We start from the raw sequence: 23,760 nt of genomic DNA on the forward strand, positions 1-23,760 counted from the left end.
ATACTTGCTGAAATTTTCTATTAGATTCTCTTTTAAAAAGTAACTCATTCCACTCTGTCAAATGAAGCTTAAAACTTGGACCCCACAAACGCACAGACATCGGTCTGTGGGCCGATCGGCTCCTCACGGCCTTTCACATGTACACCTAAAACATTTTTTCTTCATTCCTTAATTACCCAGAAGAAATGGAAGGCAAACGTGCCTCAGGAGACGTTTTCAGCCCAGCATGGGGATGGGGGGTGCAGGGTCACGCAGCCGGGGGGGAGGACGCACCCACCTGAGGGCAGAGTAGGAGCCCAGCGAGAGACTGGCGTAGTCAGGGTGGTAGTACAGGTAGACTGAAGAGACGCAGGAGGGCAGGATATCTACCACCCCCACAGCCACGATGCGTCCATGCAGCCAGTACTGCTGGTGGAAGGAGCCATAGCCTGAGTCCGGCCCATCGGGGGTCTTCTCAGCCTGGGGGGGAGGGGCAGAAAAGAAGGGACAGGAAATGATGAAAGATACAAGACTCAGGAAGATACTGGGAGCCGCAGGGCAAAGACCAGCAAAGAAGTTAGGGGAACACTTCCTGCTGCTGCACTTACTTCCCTGTATCACCATCAAAGATGATTGAATATACAGCTATAAAGACGCAGTCCTGTTTTACGCGGTTAGCTGGGGCCAGGCCATCAGGCCCCAAGAATGATGCCGAGAGCCACTGTCAGCTTCAGCACGTCGTTAACACTGAAGGGGTGGCCCAAACAGGAAGTGATGTCATGGGAGGTTGCAAGAATGGAAACCTGGAATTTTTTATAATTATTTGGCAAGGCCCAGTCTGTGAAAATCAGCTGTGGGGCTAGATCCAGCGTGGGGGTGCTGGTGGCTTCCCATCCCGTCTCTCCTGGGTTCCTGCCGTTCACGCCCTGATGTGGCTCGAAAATCAGAACCAACAAGCCCCATTTGCATTTAAAAGGAGCCAGCCATATTCTGGAAAGTACTTCATAAAATCGTCTCTATATTTTCTAAGTGCTCCCTGGCGATGTTTGCTGGGGCGTGTTTCAGAGGACGGTCTCAGGACCACAGTGCCACCAGGCAGACCCTGGACCCCCGGGTGGAGCAGCAGGCCATGCGAGACGGGCCAGCCCCCCAGCTTAAAAAAGCTCCAGCCTGGAAAGCAAACATTGGGGGGGGCATGCTGTACGGGACTCTAGTTCCTCTGATTGGTCCAGCATGCTGCAATACGGTCGTGGCGGGGGGGAGGGGGGGGTTGGGAATCTGCATGCACTAGCACCCCAGAGGGGAGGGGTAATGAAAAATCCTTCATCGATCACCACCCTGCTTGTCCTTCTGAAAGTAACAATTTCATCTCTCTCTGCGACGGCTCAGGGGGGTCTCAGCACGACGTCAAAAGCGACGCAGAGACATAAACTGTAGATGAGAGAGAGACCACCCCCGCCCCCCCCCCCCTCCCAACCACTCACCCCCCAGTCTGGCGCATCTGGGCTCAGTTAAAGCCCACAGACTCAGCTTATCATCGGCACAGTGCGAGAACGCTTCTGACCTGGGGTGTGAAAACAGAGAACAGTGTCCCTCCTCGCCCCCCCACCGCCAGCCTTCATCACAAGACCTCCACCTCAAGGTGGTGGGGGGGGGGGGGTGGCTTTATTGCAAATTGTCTTTGGGAATTTCCAGTGGGGGGGGGGGGGGGGGGCATGTCAGCCATCACTGGCTCTCTCACCTATTATGGTCAGTCTGAATCAGGGGGGCTCCCACGTGACATTACTCTTACCATGGTTGCACCCCGTGTGACCCTCCTACCCAAACAGCCACCTGAATAAACTTACTTTCTCCATCCCAAAGGGCTGTGAGTCGTCTCCCCCCACCAGCCCATATCTGTATTCAGCTCCACCTCCTGGTGCCATTTTGGTTCATAAAGCTCAGCCATGGAGGCTGACACTATATACATGGCAAAACGAACGAGCAGAGAAGCTCCTGCCTGCCAGGGGTATGACTCCCTCCTTTGCGAAGAAAGGCAAAGAGCAGTGACACTTTCGGCGCAGTCACATCACTGACATCGTGTCTGTGTTCTGTACTCGAGTATGGTTAACAATCACTCTAGGTGCCTGCATCTGACTAACCGTGGTCTGGCCCACCTCATCAACCAGGCACATTCTATCCTGAAGGTTGCTGGTTTCAATTCCAGAAAGAACCAGGAACCAGCAAAGTCAAGCAAAAAGGAATTAACTTTCTAAAATTCTAGCTCTGCGGGCTCATACCTCCAGGGTGGTGGGTTCGAATCACACTCCCACTCTGCATGAGATCTGAATGTCCTCCTTGTGTGGGTTTCCTCTAATTATTCTGGTTTCCTCTCTCATTCCATAGACCTGCAGTTAGCCAACACCAACATCGGCCAGCACTGCGCTACGCTTTGTCGATGAATTACTACTACACTGCCCCCTGTTGGTCAGCATGTATAACTGTCTCTTACCCCACCTCCAGTGTCTCTGTCAGTGTGCATTAAAATCTGCTTTCCTTCCTCTGTGCTACTTCGCATGCTACCATGAGCAAGGCCATCACAAGAGGATGTGACTCCCTTTAACTCCGTTCCCCTATACTCGAACCCGCCACCTTTCCTCTCCAAGTCATGATGGGTCTTGTAAGAGTGAAGGCCGATTTATCCTTCTGTGCAGACTCTACGTCGTAGGTTTGTCATAGCCGCGCACCCTATGCCGGTCCCCTACGTAGTGGGCTGACGTGCACCTACCCAGAAACGCAACTACACGCTACAACGACACAGACTGCACACAAGTATAAACACTCCCATCAGCGTAGGCCACAGCATAAGCTCTGCATTGGCTCGTCACAGAAGTATAATATAGCCTTGAGGCAGCAGGGACTAACATCAAGCAGATGGATGTGAAGGCAGGGGGGGCTGGGAGTCCCCTAGTCACACAGCCCTATACAGCACTGCCCTTTCTGTCCTTCGCTATCAGCCCACGGTGCCAGCAACCACAACCCCTGGAATCATGGCGTAACTGATACTCCTAACACTGTCAAACTGATCCCAGGTCAGGGCAAGCCCCACACATCTGCACCTGGGGTTCCCCAGATAGCTGGGGGCCTCAGTAGGCCCACGCCGTCACCCACAGCCTCCGCCGGGGAGGTTAACGAGGCCCCATAAAAGCCGCAGCTACTAATTACACGACACCCTCGTTAGGCGGCTCTGCGCCTGCATGCCGCGAGGCAATTAAACACAACCAGGAGAAAATTAACCGCCAGCAACACGGGATGTGGATCCGGGAAGGAGACGACTAGTGATGACCGCAACCTATCAGCCACACCGCCTACTCACACAGACGGCACGCGGAGCAGCGCACGACACACGCCAAGAACCATCCCTGTCCGGCCTTCTGGAGCCACTCACCGCTGCCAGAAGACATGGTGCTATATTATATATAAAAAAAAAGGGCTAACACACGGAAAAGCTCTCTGCGCCAGATGTTAGCCATCAACCTCCTGTGCAGGGGCAAGGATGGACGGACGGATGGATGGATGGACCGACGGAAAGGCGACGGGAGCCCCCGTGCAAGTATGCAGCAGAAATGTGTTTAATGACCCTCGCTAATTGGTCACAGACTGAGCTGTGTGGTAAAACCACAGCAAATGGAGGGTATGTTCAGGGGAAGAAGACAGTGAGAGAGGGACTACAAGAAGAGCGGGACAGATAGGAGGGGAGGGGGGACCGGCGTGGCCCCACACAGTGATGGGGAGGGCGGAGCACGGCAGGGGCCTCTGGCCACCAGTCCTGACGAGGTGATAAAAGCTTGTTTCATATAAACGCTAACGATCTCCATTAGATCCAGAGTTAGCAGGCCTTGGGGCGGAGGGAGGGTTCAAGCATATGCCTCCATCGTCATGTCTGCGTCTCAACCATTCCAAATAAGTAAGTAACTATACCCACCCCCCCCCACGCTTCTAGAAGCTTCCTTTAGGAAGTGTGTAGGAGACATTCACACAAGGCTAAATAAAATCAAGTATCACAGACAGATAGAACTTTATTTATTTGTTTGTCTTTGTTGAAGCTGAAAAATAATAGAACACTCATTCATTAAGAGGACAACTTACCTCCAAAGGGGAATCACAGAGGAACCTCCGGAACTGTTGTGGGACAAGTATCCGGAGAAGATGAAAAAAAACGGAAGAGAAAAGTAAGTTTATTATTCAAAACAGTCAACAGATCAACAATCCTAGGCAAACATTTACAGGCTGTACCGAGACGACCCCACAAAGAGTTTATTATCAGTGTTTTATTTTATGAAAGAACTTTAAAGATAATGTGATCAATTACATCAAATGAAGTCTTATCAGCTACAACTACTGCCTATCTTTTAAATCACCGATCTCCTAATACTGTAGTTTCTATGAAGGGGTCTGTCAAACTTGGGATTTCAGTTTGCAAAAAACTCACAAGACTTAATAAATCATGACAGACGAACGCTTTAAAGTGTGAGAAAGTGCGGAGATCATATGGCCAGTGGCCCAGAGACACCCATCTCGCAAGTATGGTGCCCATCAATCGCTAGCACCGCGGGAGTCGCTACGCGCTACGCGCTACGCGCTACGGCGCTGTGTTTTCACTTTCTCCCCTGACAGCCAATCACAAGTGAATCTCTACATCAGAGGAAAGCCTCCTCCCTCATTTCTGAAGGCTCACACAGGAAATGACATCATCCACTCCAACCAGTGGCCTTTGGCACTGAGCCAGCCTGAATGCCAAACCCCACGTGTGAGCCAGCAAAGAAGATGACTTTGTGGCGTCACAGACAGTCCACTTCTGCTTTAACCCCACTAAATGTCACATGACCAAAACTCCATGGTCACATGGCTGGACACGGGGACATAATGAGAAACAGCAGGTAGTTACCAAGCAGTGCCACACGGGGGCTCCAGCTCCAAGCTTCGCTTCACATTACGCAGGCAAAAAAAAAATGCTACAGCCCACGGTTATTGATAAATCCTAAGATGATGCATGTTCATGACCCTCCCCACCTCAGTAACAGTGAAATAATCATAATAAAAACACAGAGGAGGCAGTTTCCAGACAGAAAATGGAGATTTAGAGGGGGTGGAGGCAAATGAGCCTATTCCATAGAGCAGGAAGCACTTATGCATGTGAAGGGTTATTAGCCAAAAGGCTGTGGCCATTAGCTACCCCCCCCCCCCCCCCCCAAACTGTACTAAACAAACAAGGCGGCAGCCAGAAGTCATTCCAGCCACTCCGCATAACTGCATCCCGAAACCCCCTTCAGAGCTCGGCGCCCCATTCTGTCTGGCCACTGCTGTTTGTTTCAACATCCAGGAAGGGGGGGGGGGGGGTCACAGACCTCTATAAGACCTGCTGGGGGTAAATCTCAGGGCAATCAGGAAACTACCCTTATTTATTTTGAGGCTGATAACATGGAACCAGCCACTGAGTCGGTTCGGATGGTTTCACTCGGAAACGTATTTACAGCATGCAGATTGGGGCTGATAAGGGGCCAACGAGGCATGCAGGTCGCCCCTCACACGGCCCCCTGAAGGTCCCTATGGCTCATAACATTTAGGTCATGTTTATACAGTTCGATAAAAAAAAAGAAGCTAAAAATCTTTAGGTAACGAGCTCTGCTCCCTTTCTGTCAACATGCGCCTTAAAGCTGCATTATTAAAACACGCCCGTTAGCATGAACCAGCTTTCACTTTGGCAGGCATCCCGTTCTACGCAAAATGCACTTCTCTCCCCAACTAGGCCACACTTACTCGAAAACTTTTTGGGAAGCCCACCCCCTAATTATGGCATTTGGTTCCTCAGATGCCTCAGAGAGGAAGCGGTCCAGACTCCAGGAGGTCCCTGAGTGTATGTTATTAATCCGCTCAATGCAGCACCCCTTAGGGGCCCAAGAGGGAATTGCTGGTGGGGGGGGGGGGGGGTGCAGTGAAACTGAGCCCCCCAGACTCAGCAGTCAACAATGAGGCTCCTACAGTTAAGCTTTCTCTGCTTCCTGAAGCCTGACACACTGCAAATAGGTGCATAAATTACGAATCTCGCTACTGCCCCCTGCAGGGAAATATTACATTCTCCCTCATCTGTGCCTGTATTTTAATGGACAGCATCTCTGTTCATAGAAGGTTAATATCTGAACGGTAAATCACCTAACCTGGGGACAGATGTCCACACTCAGTCGTGTACCACGGGCATGGTGCCAGCAGGGCGGTATATAAAACCCCGTGGCTGGCAGTCAGGGAACAGGAGCAGGGTAACAGCTTAGCAACACGACAGGAGACATCCGGGGAACATGATGAGCCATCATAAACACTGCAACGCGTTTAGCATGACTCTCACAGTTCACACTAAGCTGTTCTCAAGACACCAAACACAGAGCAAACGCTAAGGTTGGGGAGGGGGGGGGGAATTAACATGTAAAACAGCTGTATTACATACAGAGTCGTCAGTTACTTAAAGTGAGCTCTGAGTCTAGACCTAAGAGTCGCAGAACTGACACGACACCAACCCCCACATTTCAAACCAGAGGGTCTGAAGGCTTTCAGATAAAGGGTTTACCAGCGTCTGAGACCGAATAGACGCCGAGCCCCGGGTTCGACAGCAGAACCTCATTCTCCAACCTGGAAACCCTTTGCCAAGCTGTGACATCTGCCAGGCCGCGTCACCTCAAGGACAGGGGGCAGACTGGCGACTCAGAAACCACCAAAGAGGGAAAGCGCCCCCTAATGATGGCTTGCAGTACCATCTTACCCCGTACCCCTCGCAGTGTGGCAAGCATGAGTCAGACAAGCAGAAAAAATAAATGATGAAGTGTTCCTCATCTACTCAAGGACGAAGGACACATCCGGCCCAAGAGCCAGAAGGACCAGGCGGCCCCGGTGGTGCGAGCAGACCTGGTAGACTCCAACAGACGCACCCACAGTGCCAAAAAACTTTCACTTACACTGCAGGCCACACCACATAGGGTCACCTCAAAAATACCCGCTCCCCTCCGCCCCCACCTGGGCCAACATCTGGCAGAAGGTGACTCCCGCAGACGGAGAGTGACGGAGGCGCAGAGCTGAGGAAGAGGAGGAGGAGCATGGAGAAAGGAGCGGCTGGGATGCTAATGGCTTCCTGACGTTAATCGCTTCCTAAAGTAAACATTCCCGGGCTGCACGCGCCAGTGGAAAGAAATCTCACACGAGGCGCCTTGACTCCGCGGGCCGAGGCAGCGGCTCCAGCGCTGGCTGGACGAGGTGACATCATGACCCACTTTCCTCTGGAGAGCGTGTCATGGCTGAGGGCCACATCTCCGGCCCATCTCTGACAGGGTCCTTTGGCAGGGCAGGGGATGTCTACAGCACAAGCCCGGCCCAGACCCAAACCCAAACCCCAGACCACTCCAATGCCTTTGGCAAGCTCTCCCCAAAGGCCTGCTGGGTAACCAGACCCAGGGAGCCAGAAAGAAGCATGAGGGTGTTTTTTCCTACTAACGCAGGACGCCTCCCAGAGCCTGGCACTGTTTACCTACTGCACTCAGAGCCTCGCACTTAACAACAAACAAGCATAGTCTGGAGAGCTGCGCTTAATGCACGCAGCCTCTAGAGGGCGCCACTTGGGAGAGCACAATATAACCCAAGACTAAATACATACCAGTTGTGCAGTAAATGGCAGAACAGAGAACAACCCTGCATGAAAACACCCGAGTTACGTCACCACATCCTATATTCGCGTACAGCATACACTGGAAGACTAGGGCTCAGTCCAGTCTTCAAAACCTCCTGCTACCTCAAGGGGGCAGTAGAGTACACTTGCCTAAAACACAAAGTCTGTTTGTGGAGTCTGTCATGTACCACTCCTCAATGCAACTAGGGTTTTAAGTCTAGTTTATCTTGAATAGCATTTACCCTATTATATTATATTCAGTCACCTATTTTCATCCAGAGCAACCTAAGAAAGGTACAACAGCAACATCGCACAGCAACATCATCGTGTGATTTACATGTAGACCTGTGTACACAGCATTAAACTACAGCAACGCCCATGCAGCATGCCAGGGGACAGCAGGAGACCCTGCTCTGCCACCTGACGGCTCACGCCAGTTTGCGTTTAATATAAATGCTACTTCACAGCCAGCACCTAAGTGGCTAAACGTTTCGATCCATGCAACTGGAGTCACTGTTGGACCAGAAATCCCATGGTTACGAGGTAGGCGTTTGCACCCCCCCCCCCACCATGACGAGGGGCAGGGGCATGGGGGTATCCAAGGCAGTAAAACAGAAAGGCCGGTGCAGTAAGCGCAAACACACATCTATTAATAGGGGCTGTATTAGGGCACTGAGAAGGAATCTGGGACTCCAACAGCGTTTATTACATATTAATCCTCTTGGTTTTATGAGCCCGGGAATTTTGACCGGCACAATGCCGCTGGCAGCCTGGGCCAGTTTTCCAGTCCGCGGGACAAAAGTCTTTCGCAGGTTATTGGTAACGGCCAGCAACCCCAGCTATACACTCGCCCTCCCTCTCCTGAATCAGCCAAAGACAATGCAGACTATATCCCTACGTAAACATATCCGCCGTGGTTAAGCCATAAACACACGCTTGTCTTTGTCCTGGAAAACACAAATCCGTTCTCCTCATTCAGGAAAGAGAAACAAACAAAGAGCACGCCCTTGCGTACAGACGGCCGCAGAAGAACATCCATGACTGGAGATGCCGTCTTGTTCACCTCTGACTCCCCATCCATCGGCCCCCACCCAAACACACCTCCACCTCTCCCGTTTCAGTGACTGAGTGATGGGATGCTGCGCCATGCCAGGTTTCACGCCACAGGCTCTACGCGAGTTCTTCAGGGGTGGCGATCTGCTGCCAACTACTGCCAGAGCTAAGATCATGAATATTCAGAGTCTCACACGCACACACAGGAGCTTAAAACTCCAATATCTAGAGCAGTGTTTCCCATCCTGGTCTTCGGGGAACTACAAATGGTCCATTTGCGCTCAATGCAAGACAATCTACATTTTTGCTCCCGCACCGGCTCAGGTAGGGAGTTGGGACGGAGCAAAAACATAGACTGTCCGTGGGTGCTTGAGAACTGGGCTGGGAAACACTGATCTAGGGATGTGAGAAAGTAGCCCCCCATTCCTCATTCCAAAATCAGCCCCTCCAGTATCACACACCTCCCTGCTTAGCCATTCGCAGGAATTTGCACAAATATAAGCACATTGAGGGCTAACAATAGGGCTGGGTGATGCATCAATAAAATATCGTATCGTGATCATAAACATTCATACAGTCACCAGCTTGAATATCATGAATATTCTGATATAACCTAATTTTTTTTCTATTTTTACATGAATCCATGAAGGCAGTTGGAATAATTCATTATTATACCTGGTCACATGCTCCATAACTTGCAAAACAATTGGTTCATCATCATCAGAAAAATTCAAAACCACCAGTCATATTCTATATATGAATTCTGCTAGAATATTGTGATAAATATTGATATTCTGAGAAATCTCTGAAAACATTGTGATAGTGTTAGGGCGTATCCCTCAGCCATAGTCAAAAGCTTTTCCTGGAGGTTACAGCGATGCAGTCCTAGCAACAAAACGTACTGTCAGCATTTTTAGTGTCACACTCTACGACAAAAATGTGTATTTTTGTATGATCTATTTAGGAAAAAAAATACAGATTTCTGTTTTGCAGTCCATTCAATTTGTTGCATTCTTTCCCAAGTTCTGAATCTGTTTCAGGGCAATTCCAAGAGAGATTTAAGCAACAAAAAAAATGGAGAATTGAAATAAAGAAATAATTACATGGTGAAAATTACAGCTATTGTTTGATATGAAAAAAAATTCATCATGATAAAATATTTTGCGATATCGCCCCGCCCTAGCGAAGCGGTTCAATTTGAATTTGCCTCAGCACACAGCCGTAAAAACCAACCAGTCACTCTCGTCGGCCCGGAACCCAAACTGTCGGAACGGACTTCATTAACATGACGGAGCAGAGTAATAAGTCTTCCACCAGTAGGGTTAAATGCGGCAGAGGGGGAGTCACTTGGCTTAAGTAAAGTGGTCCAATTCACAGCCGTCTTTGTGGGGTCAGCCGGCTTGAGCATGACTTAATAACATGGCCCGGGCAGAAAGTAAGGGGACGTCATTACAGGGATGGATGCCTGGCTGGGACCGGAGCTCAGAAATTACCGGATCGGTGACACTATCCACGCGAACTTCAGGATGGACGGACGGACGGACGGAGACAGACAGAGCTTCATAGGAGAACCTAAATCCTAACTGCTGTCATAACCCTGGAATCCCACACCGGCCTGCATGCCCACCCTCAAAAAAAGCTCCCATCCCAGCAGAGGTTATGCAGCCAAATACCAACACTACCAAAATGGATTCCTGCTGCTGGTTACCATGGTATCCAGTAAACGGATGGCCTGTTTAATGTCAAATGTTTATTACCCGTGCTCGGAGGTAGTACGGCAGGTCCCGTTACCAGAAGGCGGGGGCAGGGAGAAACAGTGAGGTCATAAAGGGGGAGGGGGGCGGAGTCCTGTACCGTACCTCACTCTCTCCGCACTCTAAGGGGGAGTCTCCGTGGATGGCCATCTGGTACTGTGCATATAGCGCCGCCGACTGGTCGTAGGACGCAATGAACTGTGAATCCTCAAAACTGACAGGCACTAGCCTCACCTTCGGGGAGGGGTGGAGAGGAGTGATAAGATGGAGGATTGAGGTGATGAGGGGGAAAGGGATGAACAGCAGGGGTGGAAAGGTAATGGGGGGGGGGGGGAAATCCAGGCTTGATTACTGACATCATCCAGCTGTACAGACATACAAACTAACATGGCAAAGAAAAGGAATAAGGAACTTGAAAGTGAGGCTAGTGCACAGGTTTGGACCTAGGAGTACTTAACTAGCTAACTGGCTAATGCTACCTCCTCCCAGCCCGACAGACAGAGGGTGTTTATCAATATGCGTACTTGGTAGTACTCATTTGACACCATCTTCCAATGTCGAAGTACAGCTTCAAGACCAGAACAGGGGACAGTAAAAATGCCTGGATGTTGTTCTTAATCCATCCCAGATACTAAGGATGCATCAGATGCATGCTCACCAACGAACACAATCCCACAATGCACTGTGTTCCATGTTTCTTTGGAGGCTTGTCAGCAGGACCGCTCTCGCCAAGAACACAAGTATCTTTGCGTTTGTGGTAATGAGAAACGCCCAGAGAGACAGAGAGGGAGCGATGCAGAAAGACAGCTCAGAGCAACAGTACAAGGTAGCCCTCCCAAACACACACGGATGGTGCCACAGGAAGCACAGGTGCTGCTCTTCCTCTTTCATGTTGGTCCCAGGTCAGCAGCCCCCACAAAGAAAAGCGAATTCGACACACATGTCCTGCAAGAGCACCCGACCTGACCTGGGCATTGCACTGCATCCAACGCTGCGCGCTTACGCAAGGCAGGTTTCCATGGCGATGGGGACCGTTTACACCCAGCCTGTTTCACCCCCCCCTCCAACTCTGACAGCCTAGTCCACAGGCTGGGTCCATCAGCATCCTCATACTTCCACCTCAAAACGACAACGAGCTCTAGAGTCCAAATCGACATAAGAGCTATAAAAGCGCTTCACGGGAGAAACTTCCAGAACGATGTTTTTGATGAAGAAAAAAAAAAGTAACAAGAGAACTCAGAAGTTCTAGAACAATGCTTGATTGTAGGCCTGGACGATATGGCAAAAATTTATATCACGATATATTTCTTAATTTTGGTCGATACGATATAATTCCGATATCGATATGGGTAATATTAAAAAGCCTCAGGAAAAAACTGCCGAGGACACGCACAATGGTTGTCTGCAAACTGAATTTGCAAAGTCTATAATACCTCCAGGCTCCTCCTATTAAAATTATATAATTTTTTTTTTAAATAAAAACAGTACAAAAAAAAAAAGGTTCACTTTTTTTTTGTATTTAGCCTTTACAAACAAGAAATGTGAAATAAACTATCAAATAAATAAAACTCTCAGACTCAGCTTATTAACAATAATATATTTCCATTTAAACTAGAACAGGCTGATTATTCATATACAGTCGAACCCGGTTATGTCGCCGGCCTAGGGGGTTGCCAAAAAGCGTCGAGATAACCGATGATCGAGATAACCGAAAACCAATATGGCAGCAATATATTAGCATGTGCTTGAAATGTATTTATGTGCGTTAATAACTGAGAATGTACATACATGGGTTTTTGGCATTGCCGCGATTTGTTTTACGCGATCGGCATGCTATAAATATGTACATACATCGGGGCCGGTTCTAGACATGCATATATGAGGGGGCAGACAGAAATGTGAAGGGGGCACATGGTGGCGACAAAGGCGGGAAAGGGGTGGGGTGGTGCTCTGGATAACTGTTTTTGTCATGTAATTGGTTTGCACTTTGTCAGGCCTCTGCCCTAAGACCTGTCCAACTTGGGTGTCCCACCTGAAGGCTAAGCTTCTGCTGGTGTAGCTCTTAGGGTCACTGAGGCACGCAAAGCCCCTGACCACAGTAAGGTGGCAATCCCTCAGGGGGAAAACTGAAAAGTAAAACAAAAAATAAAATAAAATATTCCTCATCAGATTAAAAACAAGACATTTACCTTAATTGGATGGCCTATATCAAACATATTTGAACCCAACAAAACACTTTTCACTATTGCCAATATTACCAAAACTAAAAAGGGTAGGCTAAGTTATGAAAAAGAAAAAATCAATTCACCGAGTCTTGAAATATAAAACTGAAAAATAGGATCGGTCAGGGTTCATTTCACTACATGTTGTACTTGTTATAACTATGTATGTGACGAATAAAGAATCTTGAAATCACAACGAACAAGTCGCTCAATGAGAATGAATGACGTAACCGACTGGCTAAGCTGCTTCTAGCGCCAAGGTGGTTCAAATGGTACGATCCACACTAGGGGTGTCTAAAATCGTTTTACATAAAATTTTCCTACAAGGTGAGGTTCTTTCTTAAAAAAAAAAAAAACAAGAAAAATGTTAATACCCCCCCCCCCCAAACTGCTATTTTTGTCTATTTGGGGGGGGTCTTGATCGGGGGGTACTGGGGGGTACAGTACCCCCCGATCAAGACCCCCCCCAAACAGACAAAAATAATTCGAACCATGATCTCACTAATCACTATGATTTTGACGAGAGAGATTGCTGTTTCCTCCAAACCTTCCGCAATCGCGCAGCTCATTTCGCTTTGCCCTGCCTACTGAGAAACTGGCTCATTTGCATACTAACAGTGATTGGATGTTTAGCTGGGGGGAGGGTGAGTGGGGGATCTGCCGAGTGCTGCGTGAGCCCGCGCACAAACAGAACGCGGAGGGAAAGAGCGAACAAGAAGTGAAACTTATCATCTCGTTTGTGCCTTTTTCAGTGGATTTTTCAGCTACTGTAGTAAATCTTGTCCATATTCAGTTTGTGGGTAATTATTATTTTCTTCCTCAACTTCTAAAAGTTTGATTTAAGGGGGCAGGACGTTTGCTTAAGGGGGCGTTGCCCCAGCGTAGAGCCGGCCCCGACATACATGTTGGCTAACAAAAGGCATACCACCAACTAACAGCAGAGATTTACCAGTATACAATAAAAACCACCGTCGTTTCTTGATACAAACCTTTAATTATATTCTCCAACATTGAAAACACAAAGATCGCTCACAAAATCACAAAAAACCTGCGGGGTGTACTGTAGTTTGTTTTCACAAAAAGCTAACCAGTGTCAAAATTAAATTCACGAGTCATTTCCCTCTGACGCAGCTCTGAAAAGTATCATACACGTGGTTACTATGGTTTCTTTACAAAGTCTAAAATGCTTTGTTGCTTTTGCTTTTAACAGTCTGCTTAAACAAATGCTTCAATATTATTTATGCTGTCTAAAAAAGTTTTACCTGGATCACGTTTCACAGCTGCGTTGTTCAGCAAATTACCATGCAAATGCGATTTGAATACGCGCTGTTTAGCACTTGTGATACATGTAAATGTATATCGAAATATCGGAAATGTGTTTAAAAATCGTATCACCGTTATCGAAAAAAAAAATATCGCGATATATATTGATATCGAATTATTGTCCAGCCCTACTTGATTGTCTATTCAATCTAAACACTGCTTTTTTTCCTCCAGTACACGCCCCCCCCCCCCGCTGCCCCAACACCCCCCACCCCCCACCTGCCCCTGACCTGTGTCTCAGAGGGTTTGTCGGGGGGGTCCTTGTGCACAGCCATCTGGTAGAGCTTGTACACCTGGTAGGACGCGTCGAAAGTGTCTTTGAACTGGAGGCTGGGAGGGCTGGAGCGCACTAGCCTCACCTTCAGAGCGTACAGGCAGGGAGGGGATTAGTGGAGGGGGGGGGGGGGGGGTTGTCTCACATGTATGTTTAAAAGAAAGAAAGAAAATAAATAAATAAAAATAAAGACTCTTCAAATGCAGCATTCCACAAACCTGAGGAAAACAGTTAATTTCATTATTGCTTCTTTGCTGGGACACAGAAGACACAGAGCAGACTTCACACTATTAGAGACAGGCAGCATCCAGTAAAAGGCAACAAAGGGACGTCAGCATCAGTCTGCTGCCATGACAACGCAGTCAGCTGACACACTCTGCCAGTAAAATACGCTGAAAGGACAAACTCCTTTTCGTTTATAACAGATTATAATGTGGAACAATTAAATTCCAGCACACGCCACTTATTTTCATTTCTACATGCGTTTTGAATTTTGAAGTTCTTAGAAATCTGAGGCGAACTGAACTGGTACAGGTGAGCAGCAGGAGTCCCCTGACCCCAGAAACCTGGTGGGACGCTGGTGCGAGGGGCGGGGGGCTGGGGATTAATAAGTGGACTGCATTTACGTGAGCTCTCGCATCTCCTGAACTTGCGTCCAAAGAAAGCTCATAAACTTAAAGCTGAATTGGGAGCCAGAACTCTACTGTAACAATATTGTTTCACATACTGGGGAGCTGAAATCGGTGCCATTTCATACTCCAGCAGCCCCCGCCTCATGCTAGCTGGAATTTATCACATACTTATATGCCAGTCCAGTGGAAAATAAGACACTAAAACAACTTTAAGTAAACATCCATAAAGAGGGCAAAATTACACAATCGGGTCTGAGAAGGAGTTCAGCTCTCACTAAGATTTTTAGTTCTTTAAGGGCTCTTGAAATAGAGGTGTTTTTTATCGAAGGGGGACAGACAGAAGAACAGAACATACATTTAACTGGAAAGTGGACAGAAGCAGTGAGAAATCCAGGAAGGGGCCCTGCAGGACTGAGTGAAAATGTGTGGCCACACTGCCCCCTGGTTCATTGCAGCACTCATAGCACAAGAACACTACAGTAATGATGTTACTCTGAAGACCCAGTTTTGTTTGTTGGAATCAGACTTAAACTAATCAACCCAATCCAGCAATTTGTAAATCTGACCAACGAGCTTCCAACATCATCGTGAAATTGATTGTGTTAAATGTCATGACAAGCTGTAATATACAAATTAATGCAAAAAAATATTTTACTGAGCAAGGTGCTGTGCCTCAAGGGATATCAGCAGGGGCAGAGGAGGGATAGTCAGCAGCTGAAGAAAGCGTCTCATGCTTATGACATCACAGGTTTGACTTCCCTGTTGTTTGATAAGGTAATGCAGTTAACAGCAGGCCAGTCAGGCAATAAAAATCAAACAAAAAGGGTCACAAACTTCAGCAAGGACGCCTCCTTCATCTGGCATCACAGCACCAAACGGGATGAGGCTCACTCACCTCCAGCCTGTGTGCGGATTCAGTGAGAGAATCAGAAAAGAAGTCTTCCAGAGATTTCCCCTGGGGAGGCGGGAGGGGAGCTGACTTGAGGACGGGGCTTGTCGAGGCAGCCCCCCCTCCATGCTGCTTCTGCAGCCGCCTCTCTTTCCGAAGGTCTTTGGCCTTGCGACAGGGGGGTCGGTTAGGATCTGCGCCCATACCTGAGGGAGATCCACACTGATTAGTCCACCCATTCACCAGCCGTTCATCCTGGTTAGGGTCACGGGACAGATTATCCTTGTTAAAAATAGCATGAATGCATACATGCATGGGTATACAAAGTGTGCGTGTATATTAAATGCAGTAAGTGCTTCACATTTGCGAGGGTTCCCTGCAAACATGAAAATTTGCAAATACTTGAACCTCCTAAGTGCAACCTATAACAGTCTGCTAGCCTGAACAATAACACTAAAAGTCTATTACCAAATTCTAAACAAACAGAACTGTACTGTATACTTCGCATATCGAATTATTTTGGTAATAGTATCACCAACCATCTAATTCAGGCACCTCTTGGTCTACAAAGTTACTACCATACAAAGTGGGAGCACTACAAAACTAATGGCACAGAAAAGTTTGTTATTGAGAGAAATGTGAGATTCTACCATTAAAGATATAAAATGTACTTATACTAAGAAATATTATGTATTTCTAATATTAATATATGATCGTGTGACCCAAATCATTTACTGCACTGTTTTTGGCTTACAAAGTATCTACAATCTGTGAGCAAGCTGCAAAAATATTCCCGTTTAACTGTTCCCAGCCAACTCGAGAGAGAGAGACAAACACAAACACACAAACACAAACACAGCGATCTGGGGAATTTTGAGGCCAAGTCAATACCTTAAACTTTTTCAGGCACCATTCCTAAACATTTTTTTTTTGGTCTGCAACAATGTTAAAGTAGGTGGTTCGTGTCAAAGTAACATCCACATGAATGCCAGGACCCAAGGTTTCCCAGCAGAACATTGGCCAGAGCGTCACACTCCCTCCGTTTCTTTGCCTTCTTCCCATAGTGCATCCTGCCTCCATCTCTTCCCGAGGTAAATGGTGCACATGCACCTGGCTGTCCACATGATGTAACAGACCACATAAAACTCATAAGACCAGGCCACCTTCCTCCGTTACTTCATGGTCCAGTTCTGACACTCATGTGCCCACTGTAGGTGCTTTTGGTGGTGGGGAGGGAAACACTGACTGGTCTGCGAATTAGGTCTGATCAATTTGTGTGTGTGTGTGTGTGTGTGTGTGTCTGTACACGTGTGTATTTATATATAATTATAAATACGCACATACATTAATATATAAATAATACACACACAGCCCCAAATTATCATTATTTGTTATATATAATGTAAATAAACAAAGAAACACAGACAGGTAACTGCTGACTGATACTCATCCACATGGTGGCGATATGACCCAGAGTATGGTGTAAAGGGGCTTTTTATGCCAGCAACTGGGTAGTAAAGATCTCGCTTCCCATTACATGCAACCTTACCAAACCAGCTGTGGAAAAAATGGCCGTCAGACAAAGACCAGCAGAGAGAGAGTGAGAGGTCAAGGGCAGAGACAGCAGTCCAGCCCCCTGAGAGGTGGAGGCGGGAAGGCAGTGTTGGCCTGCAGAAGCCTGAGGAGCTGCGCTGAGTAGCACAGGTGACTGGCCGGGGTTCAGCTTGAAGAGGAACTACGCTGCTGTTTTCTGTCATCAGACAGAGGCAGAGGGCTGGCAGGATCAGGGGGAGGCGGGATCAGGGGGAGGGGGGAGGCGGCAGGATTGTGTCTGAGCCAGGAGTCCCACCCCTCTCAACCCCCACCTTTAGCTCCTCACCCCACCTTAACACTCTTCAGCGTCAGTCCCTGAAGTTTCCGGAAAGCAAGTATATACACAGCCTGCGAGTGGCACCGGGTCGTGAGGCATGGGTCCAAGGCGCGGCGCCATTCCAACTTCCTGGCCCGTTTCAGGATTCCTGGAACGAGCCGCCGGCAGCCCCCCTCCCCCCGACCCCCCAGGTCTATCCTGTCTTCAATCTCCATCACGCTCCAAGCACTGGCTGTTTTTTTAATACTGTCACACCAGGAGGAAGGGCAGATAAAACCTGACAGGTTCTTTCCTGTGAGCAAAGCTCAGCTCCACCCACTCTGGCAGTAAACACCTCATAAACCACCCACTCTGCCATTTGGGGGGGGGGGGGGGGGGACTGGGCTGCATAGGAGGCTCTACACCCAATCCTCGTCAGTGGACCCCCCCTCCCCTTTTTCCATTAAACAGCCAAAATGATCGCAGGTGACCTGGAACCTTCACCAGGACTGGCCTTCAAATGACAGCCAAACTGTCACAACTACATCTATAACGGCAATATAAGTGACCGGCGGACAGCAAACAGCAGCCTCTTCATTTCAGTGACAGTCCCCCCCCCCCCTCCAAGGCTACATCCGCAGGGGCGAAACGGGACCCGGCAGCCAGTCGGCCCGGAAAAAGCTCCTCAGAGGAACGGAAGCTGGTTACACACTTAGCCGCCTTTTGGAAGCGGTGATACTGAGGTGGATGGGTGTGTGTGTGTGTGTGTGTGTCAACACCCTCCACCTGTTAGGAATAATAAACCACACTACACCCTCAAGTGCAGGAACACACTTGCAGAAAAGAATGAATTTTTTTTTAAAGCATGCGCATCACCAAACGTTCGCTCTGTTCTGGGGAGGCAGCCGGTTTCTCTTATGGCCAAGTTTTCCGCCTCCCACATGAATTACAAAGGAGGATCTCAGCCTAAAGTGCATTTAATGATTTTAATTTGATTTATTACACATATCTGCACACTTTAAGCCAGTCTAACCTTTATCATCACTAGCTGTTCCCCTCATAGAGTCACAGCTATACTTGAAAACAATTTGCTTCTATAAAACCTTTGTGCATTAACATCCAAAAAAAAACAAAGAAAAGAAAAAAAAGTCATGTCAGTTTGTATTGATTTGTTTAAATACGCCAAACAGAGTTGGTAAGGTGACTTTTCCAGTGGGAAATGACAGGGCTGGTGAGGAACACGCATTAACAGAGGTTTCCATCATCTTGATTTTTAGGTGACTGCTGCCCCCTGCTGTACTTCCGAGGTAATAAATGGAAACAAAATAAATCAACATTCCAGCTTTTCCAGTACAGGGTTGTAATACTCATGTACTACATAAAATGCCCCTTAATTACTGAAATATTGCTACTGATCCTGATTCTCTGCTTCTACCTGAACATCAAGATGGATTTTTTTGAGCTTCTGAAGGTCCAGGCTGACTGGATACTTCTATAAACCACCAGAGCCATGACCAGGTTAGTGGTTAAGGTGAGACAAGCCTGGGCAGCTGAAGGTTTGAGCCCAGTCCTGTGATTTTGGCTATTTATTTATTTATTTATTTATTTTAACCATAGGTCCTTACCGGGTTTGGGGGTGGCTGACAAAGTCAGGCCAGGTGCTACGGACGGAGGCTCCTGGGGTGCCGTTTCAGGCTCTGCTCTCTTGGGGGCCTCCTCCTCCTCCTTCCCAGAGGTGCCCACGATGACTGGGATTTTTGCATCTGTGCGGTTCATACTGGGGCCAGCAGGGGGCACTGCCTCCCCACAGTGCGAGTCCATGGGCTCACCTACAGAAGACACACACTTATCACTGTATGCCGTCTCAACCAACCTCGGAAAAGTTATTCCGAAACAAAACACCTTAGACATGATAACATATAAAATGAATAACCAGCAGTGAATGCATAGCTTAGTTCAAATGAGAATCCTGCATATCCAAAGTGAACTAACGGCCAGATCGTTCTAAATAGTTTGTGCCGCGCAAAACCTCATTTGACGTCAAACTAGTACTGGGATCGGATTGGGTAGAATTTACTAAAGATGTGCAGCGGAGAGTTAGTAGTGAAAAAGTGTTGACAGTTAATTATGCGATTGGCTGTATTGCACATGCATTTGCAGAAGTTTAATTTCAAAGCGTTCAAATAAATCACGTAATGTAATTCACTAAAGTTTGCGGTAAGCAGTTTTCTGCAAATTGTGCCATTATTTAACACCAAAAAAAGCAGGTCTTACAGTATTTTGCGCTTGATATGGCTGCGATAGTTGCTGCTAGGAGGAGATGGCAGAGTCTACACGAGTGTCCACCTAAGCTTGGTGCTGGGTGGTATGACCAAAGATTTGTTTCACAGTATAGGATTTAGGCAGTTGCAAGGTAAGGGTGAACTTTACCAAGCAGCAAGTGTTTACATCAGTGTCTCCCAACCCAGTCCTCGGGGAACCCCGGACAGTCCACGTTTTTGCTTCCTCTCAGCTCCCAGTGCACCTTTACCAGGTATTCTGTGTTCCTGATTGGCTGGGAGCTGGGAGGGAGCAAAAACGTGGACAGACCAGGGTTCCCCCGAGGACTGGGTTGGGAAACACTGGTTAACATCAATAAAATGTTTGCGGATGTTTTTAAATATGTGTTACTTTGACAAAATCATTTATACCGCACAGGACATTAAAACCAGTATACCAGATGAACCATTATACTGCCCAGCACTTCCAGCTTATATTTTGTTTGTCATATAGGTACAAGCAGCATCTGTGTTGTTTGTAGATTACCCGGACCCTCCTCAGATGTGCTCGTCTGCGACCGTAATTTGAACTAAATTTACCCTGCTTAGTAAATCTGGCCGTAAGCATTTATCCCTAAGACGATGCCATAATTGTTCAAAGGCTGACAGCTAACTGCACTACAGCCAAGCCGATCAACAGAGCAGGTGCAAGAGACATATTTTTAAGGCTGAAAATCACAGGTATTTTCTGCACGTTGGTTATCATCAGGTGCCAACGCCCAGTACAGGTGGCTCACTTACAAACCATCTTTTGACAATCAGCTCCTCGATACTTTCACATCACATTATGTTTTGTGCAGGTATCACCCCCATTGTGTCTTCTGTTACTCTGTATTGTTCACCTGCAAAGCTCTGTGATCCATTCTCTTTCTTTAGGTTATTTGCCTGGTTATGTAGAGCCAATCTTTCAACATAAAAAAACCCTCCATTTAAACTACATTATCGGTTATGCTTTTCTCATTTGGTGAACCTTCCCCCCAGCCATCAGGAGTGTGCGTCACACACTGCTACCTTACCATGTTTCCCCCCCCGAGTCACCATGCACCTGCAGACCGGGTCTGTGACGTGCACAGCGGTCACCCAGCTATAGGCCTGCGTCACACTCCACCCTCTCACTATCTCCACCTCCGAAATTCACTTCCTACACCTTTTTAGTCAATACGGATTATGGGCCTTTCTGTCCCTGAAACAGTTTATTCCCCTTTTAGTGTGAAAAACAAACAGTAACTTACTAAAAAAAAAAGACATTTGTCTTACTTCCTCCATCTTATTTCATAATTTTCCAAAAACCAGTTGGTACAAACAGTGGAGCACTGATGTGTTTCCCCCCCCCCCTCTTTTCTGGGGGAGGAGACAAACATGTTGGCAATGTGGAAATTTTAACCAGTACTGATAACCAGGTAACTTGATTAAGTTTAAATATTGCCACATAACATCAGCCAAAACTGATACGCCAGACCAATACCAATATCTTGATTTTTTAATGAATATCAGCTGACCAGATATGACCACTGATACATTGTGCATCTTATCCTACACAGACACATATACACAAACTCACCATCACAAGGTCCTTCTGGCATCACCCCGCCGGACAGGAACTTGGTCATTTTCTTAAGGATCTTCTTCTGAGTTTTAGACGGCTGGAAGTTTAAGGCATGGCACCTGCACAGACACGGCATCACACAAGCTCAATTCAAATCTGAACAGCTGCGTCACAACTGGCTGAACGTAGCCCAAAACTATTAGAAGAGGACATTAGCACATTATGACAGGATACACATGTAACTGCCAGGCCACAAAGGAGGAGAACAGCAGGACAGACAACAGGTGACACAAACAAGGGCTGGTCAAATGTAGTTAAAACGGAGAAAACCCAGGAGCAGCTGGTCCACTTACCTCATTAAGGTCTGACAAAATGGGAAGCAGACATGTGGCCTGTGCTTCAAATGCAGGGCTGACAGCCTGAGATCAGGGCCAGGTTTACCCCACAGGCCAGGAGAATCAGCACATCTTTGGAGATGCTTAGACTCTGACGCGTACTGGGCTGTGTTCCCACAAACCTCAACTGAAGTAGTTACCAGGAATGTCCCAATGCACTTTTTTGGTACCCAGATCCGATCAATTCAATATTTATATACGCAGATTCCAAGTCCTGATCCAATCTTTTAAAATACTGTGTGTGTGTGTGTGTGTGTGTGTGTGTGTGTATGTGTGTGTATATATATACACAATCTTTTAAAATATTTAAAATACTGTGTGTGTGTGTGTACGTACACACACACACACACACACACACACACACACACACAGTAGATGTTGCTGCATTTTAAGTCTGAGTAAGCCTTGTGATTTCGCAGTATTCTACCTTCCTATGTTTCTGCAAGTGCCCCATTAGATTCAGTGTATTAACCAACTCGCTGTTACTACTGTACCTTCTCATGAAAGGATGACATTGCAAACATTGCTGGTAGCAGACAGGCTATTCTGAGGTTCTGATACAAAGAATTTCCACATGGCTGACACTGATAGTTTATAGTATCAAGCCATGTGCTGAACAGTTGAAAGTTTTTTTTTCCTTCTGCTTGGAAACTCCGTCATAGGTTTGCCAGTGCCGTGAATCCTACACAGCGACCTGACACGCATCTCCCCAGAAATGTAATCCTGTGTTCGATTATCTCTCTCAGAGTCGGAATTCGGATAAAAATGTCATGAAAAACGTCACTTCCCGTCGGAAACACGGCTCCTTTCTGACGCTGATGTCGAACTACACGTCACAAAAGATGCAGATCGCAACAACTGTGATTGGTCAGCTTGGTAACATTGCACTTCCTCCTACGCAAATGTCTTGTTTGTTTCCAGCTGGGAGGATTTTTGTGTGGGACACTAAAGCTCACTAAAGCCCATTTTTGCCACGGCTGCAGCCATTTACGCTGTTAAAAAAACAGAATTGCATCTATTCACACTGTTAAAAATCACAGTTGCAGCCATTCATGCTAGGGCTACATGATACTGGAAATTTTCAGATATCGCAATGTGATTTTTTGCAATAAATACTGCGATATTTATAAGATGAAGGAGGTAAAAATTTATCACAAACCCATGAGTGATTTAAACAGCAAGGCTGAAAATGATTATGACTGGCTCGAACGGTTCATGCAAAAGCAGCGGCAGTCAATTTTGAATTGATTTTTTAACATATACTAGATAATCTTGAAATGGAACAATTTTCATTAAAACTAAAGAATGCTATGTTTTGTTTCCCGTAACAGAGTAAAAAGTTTTCGCAAAATTTAAACACACTGTGCTCAGCTAACTAAGCTTTTGGCGGTGTATTTGCACAGCAACACAGACACACCAGCACACAGGAACAAATGCTGGCAACAGTGTGGGCCACTTGAGTGTGAGAGTAATAATTCAGCCTTTATGTGTGACAGAACCTTATAATCTGCACAACTAATGTAAACTGGGCGGACACAGGAAATTAAATAGATCAGGCTTTGGTTCGGGCTGTGGTACCCAGTACCGATCAATTAAAAAAAAAAAAAAACCCTGATCAGCCCTGATTCTGATCTCCGATATTGGCTCAGGACATCACTGCTAGATGAGCTACACCAACCTATGCCTAACTTTTGAGAGAAAACATGTTGTATTGTGGGAACACACACACACACACACACACACACACACACACACACACACACACACACACACACACACACACACACACACCCACCCACCCACCAGGGAGTTGAAGGGTGATATCTGCACCCATTG

At 47.2% G+C, this 23,760-nt stretch overlaps 1 protein-coding gene across 4 annotated transcripts in view; it reads right to left on the reverse strand.

The window, feature by feature from the left end:
• Positions 1-23,760, reverse strand: part of LOC111839983 (arginyl-tRNA--protein transferase 1) — a 52,343-nt gene that overhangs the window by 21,911 nt on the left and 6,672 nt on the right. For 2 of the 4 annotated variants that reach the window (XM_072709716.1, XM_023804349.2), the window contains 6 exons: positions 21,545-21,648; positions 19,291-19,494; positions 15,823-16,022; positions 14,252-14,380; positions 4,108-4,140; positions 278-459 (listed from right to left, as the gene is read on the reverse strand). In XM_072709716.1, coding sequence (XP_072565817.1) covers positions 278-459; positions 4,108-4,140; positions 14,252-14,380; positions 15,823-16,022; positions 19,291-19,494; positions 21,545-21,648 — 852 coding nt within the window. Of the gene's footprint in view, positions 1-277; positions 460-4,107; positions 4,141-10,581; positions 10,711-14,251; positions 14,381-15,822; positions 16,023-19,290; positions 19,495-21,544; positions 21,649-23,760 lie in introns of all 4 variants that reach the window. The other 2 variants (XM_023804348.2, XM_023804350.2) reach the window with 2 other exon arrangements.

The sequence above is a fragment of the Paramormyrops kingsleyae genome, chromosome 3 (assembly GCF_048594095.1).
Source record: "Paramormyrops kingsleyae isolate MSU_618 chromosome 3, PKINGS_0.4, whole genome shotgun sequence".
Taxonomy (NCBI): Eukaryota; Metazoa; Chordata; class Actinopteri; order Osteoglossiformes; family Mormyridae; genus Paramormyrops; species Paramormyrops kingsleyae.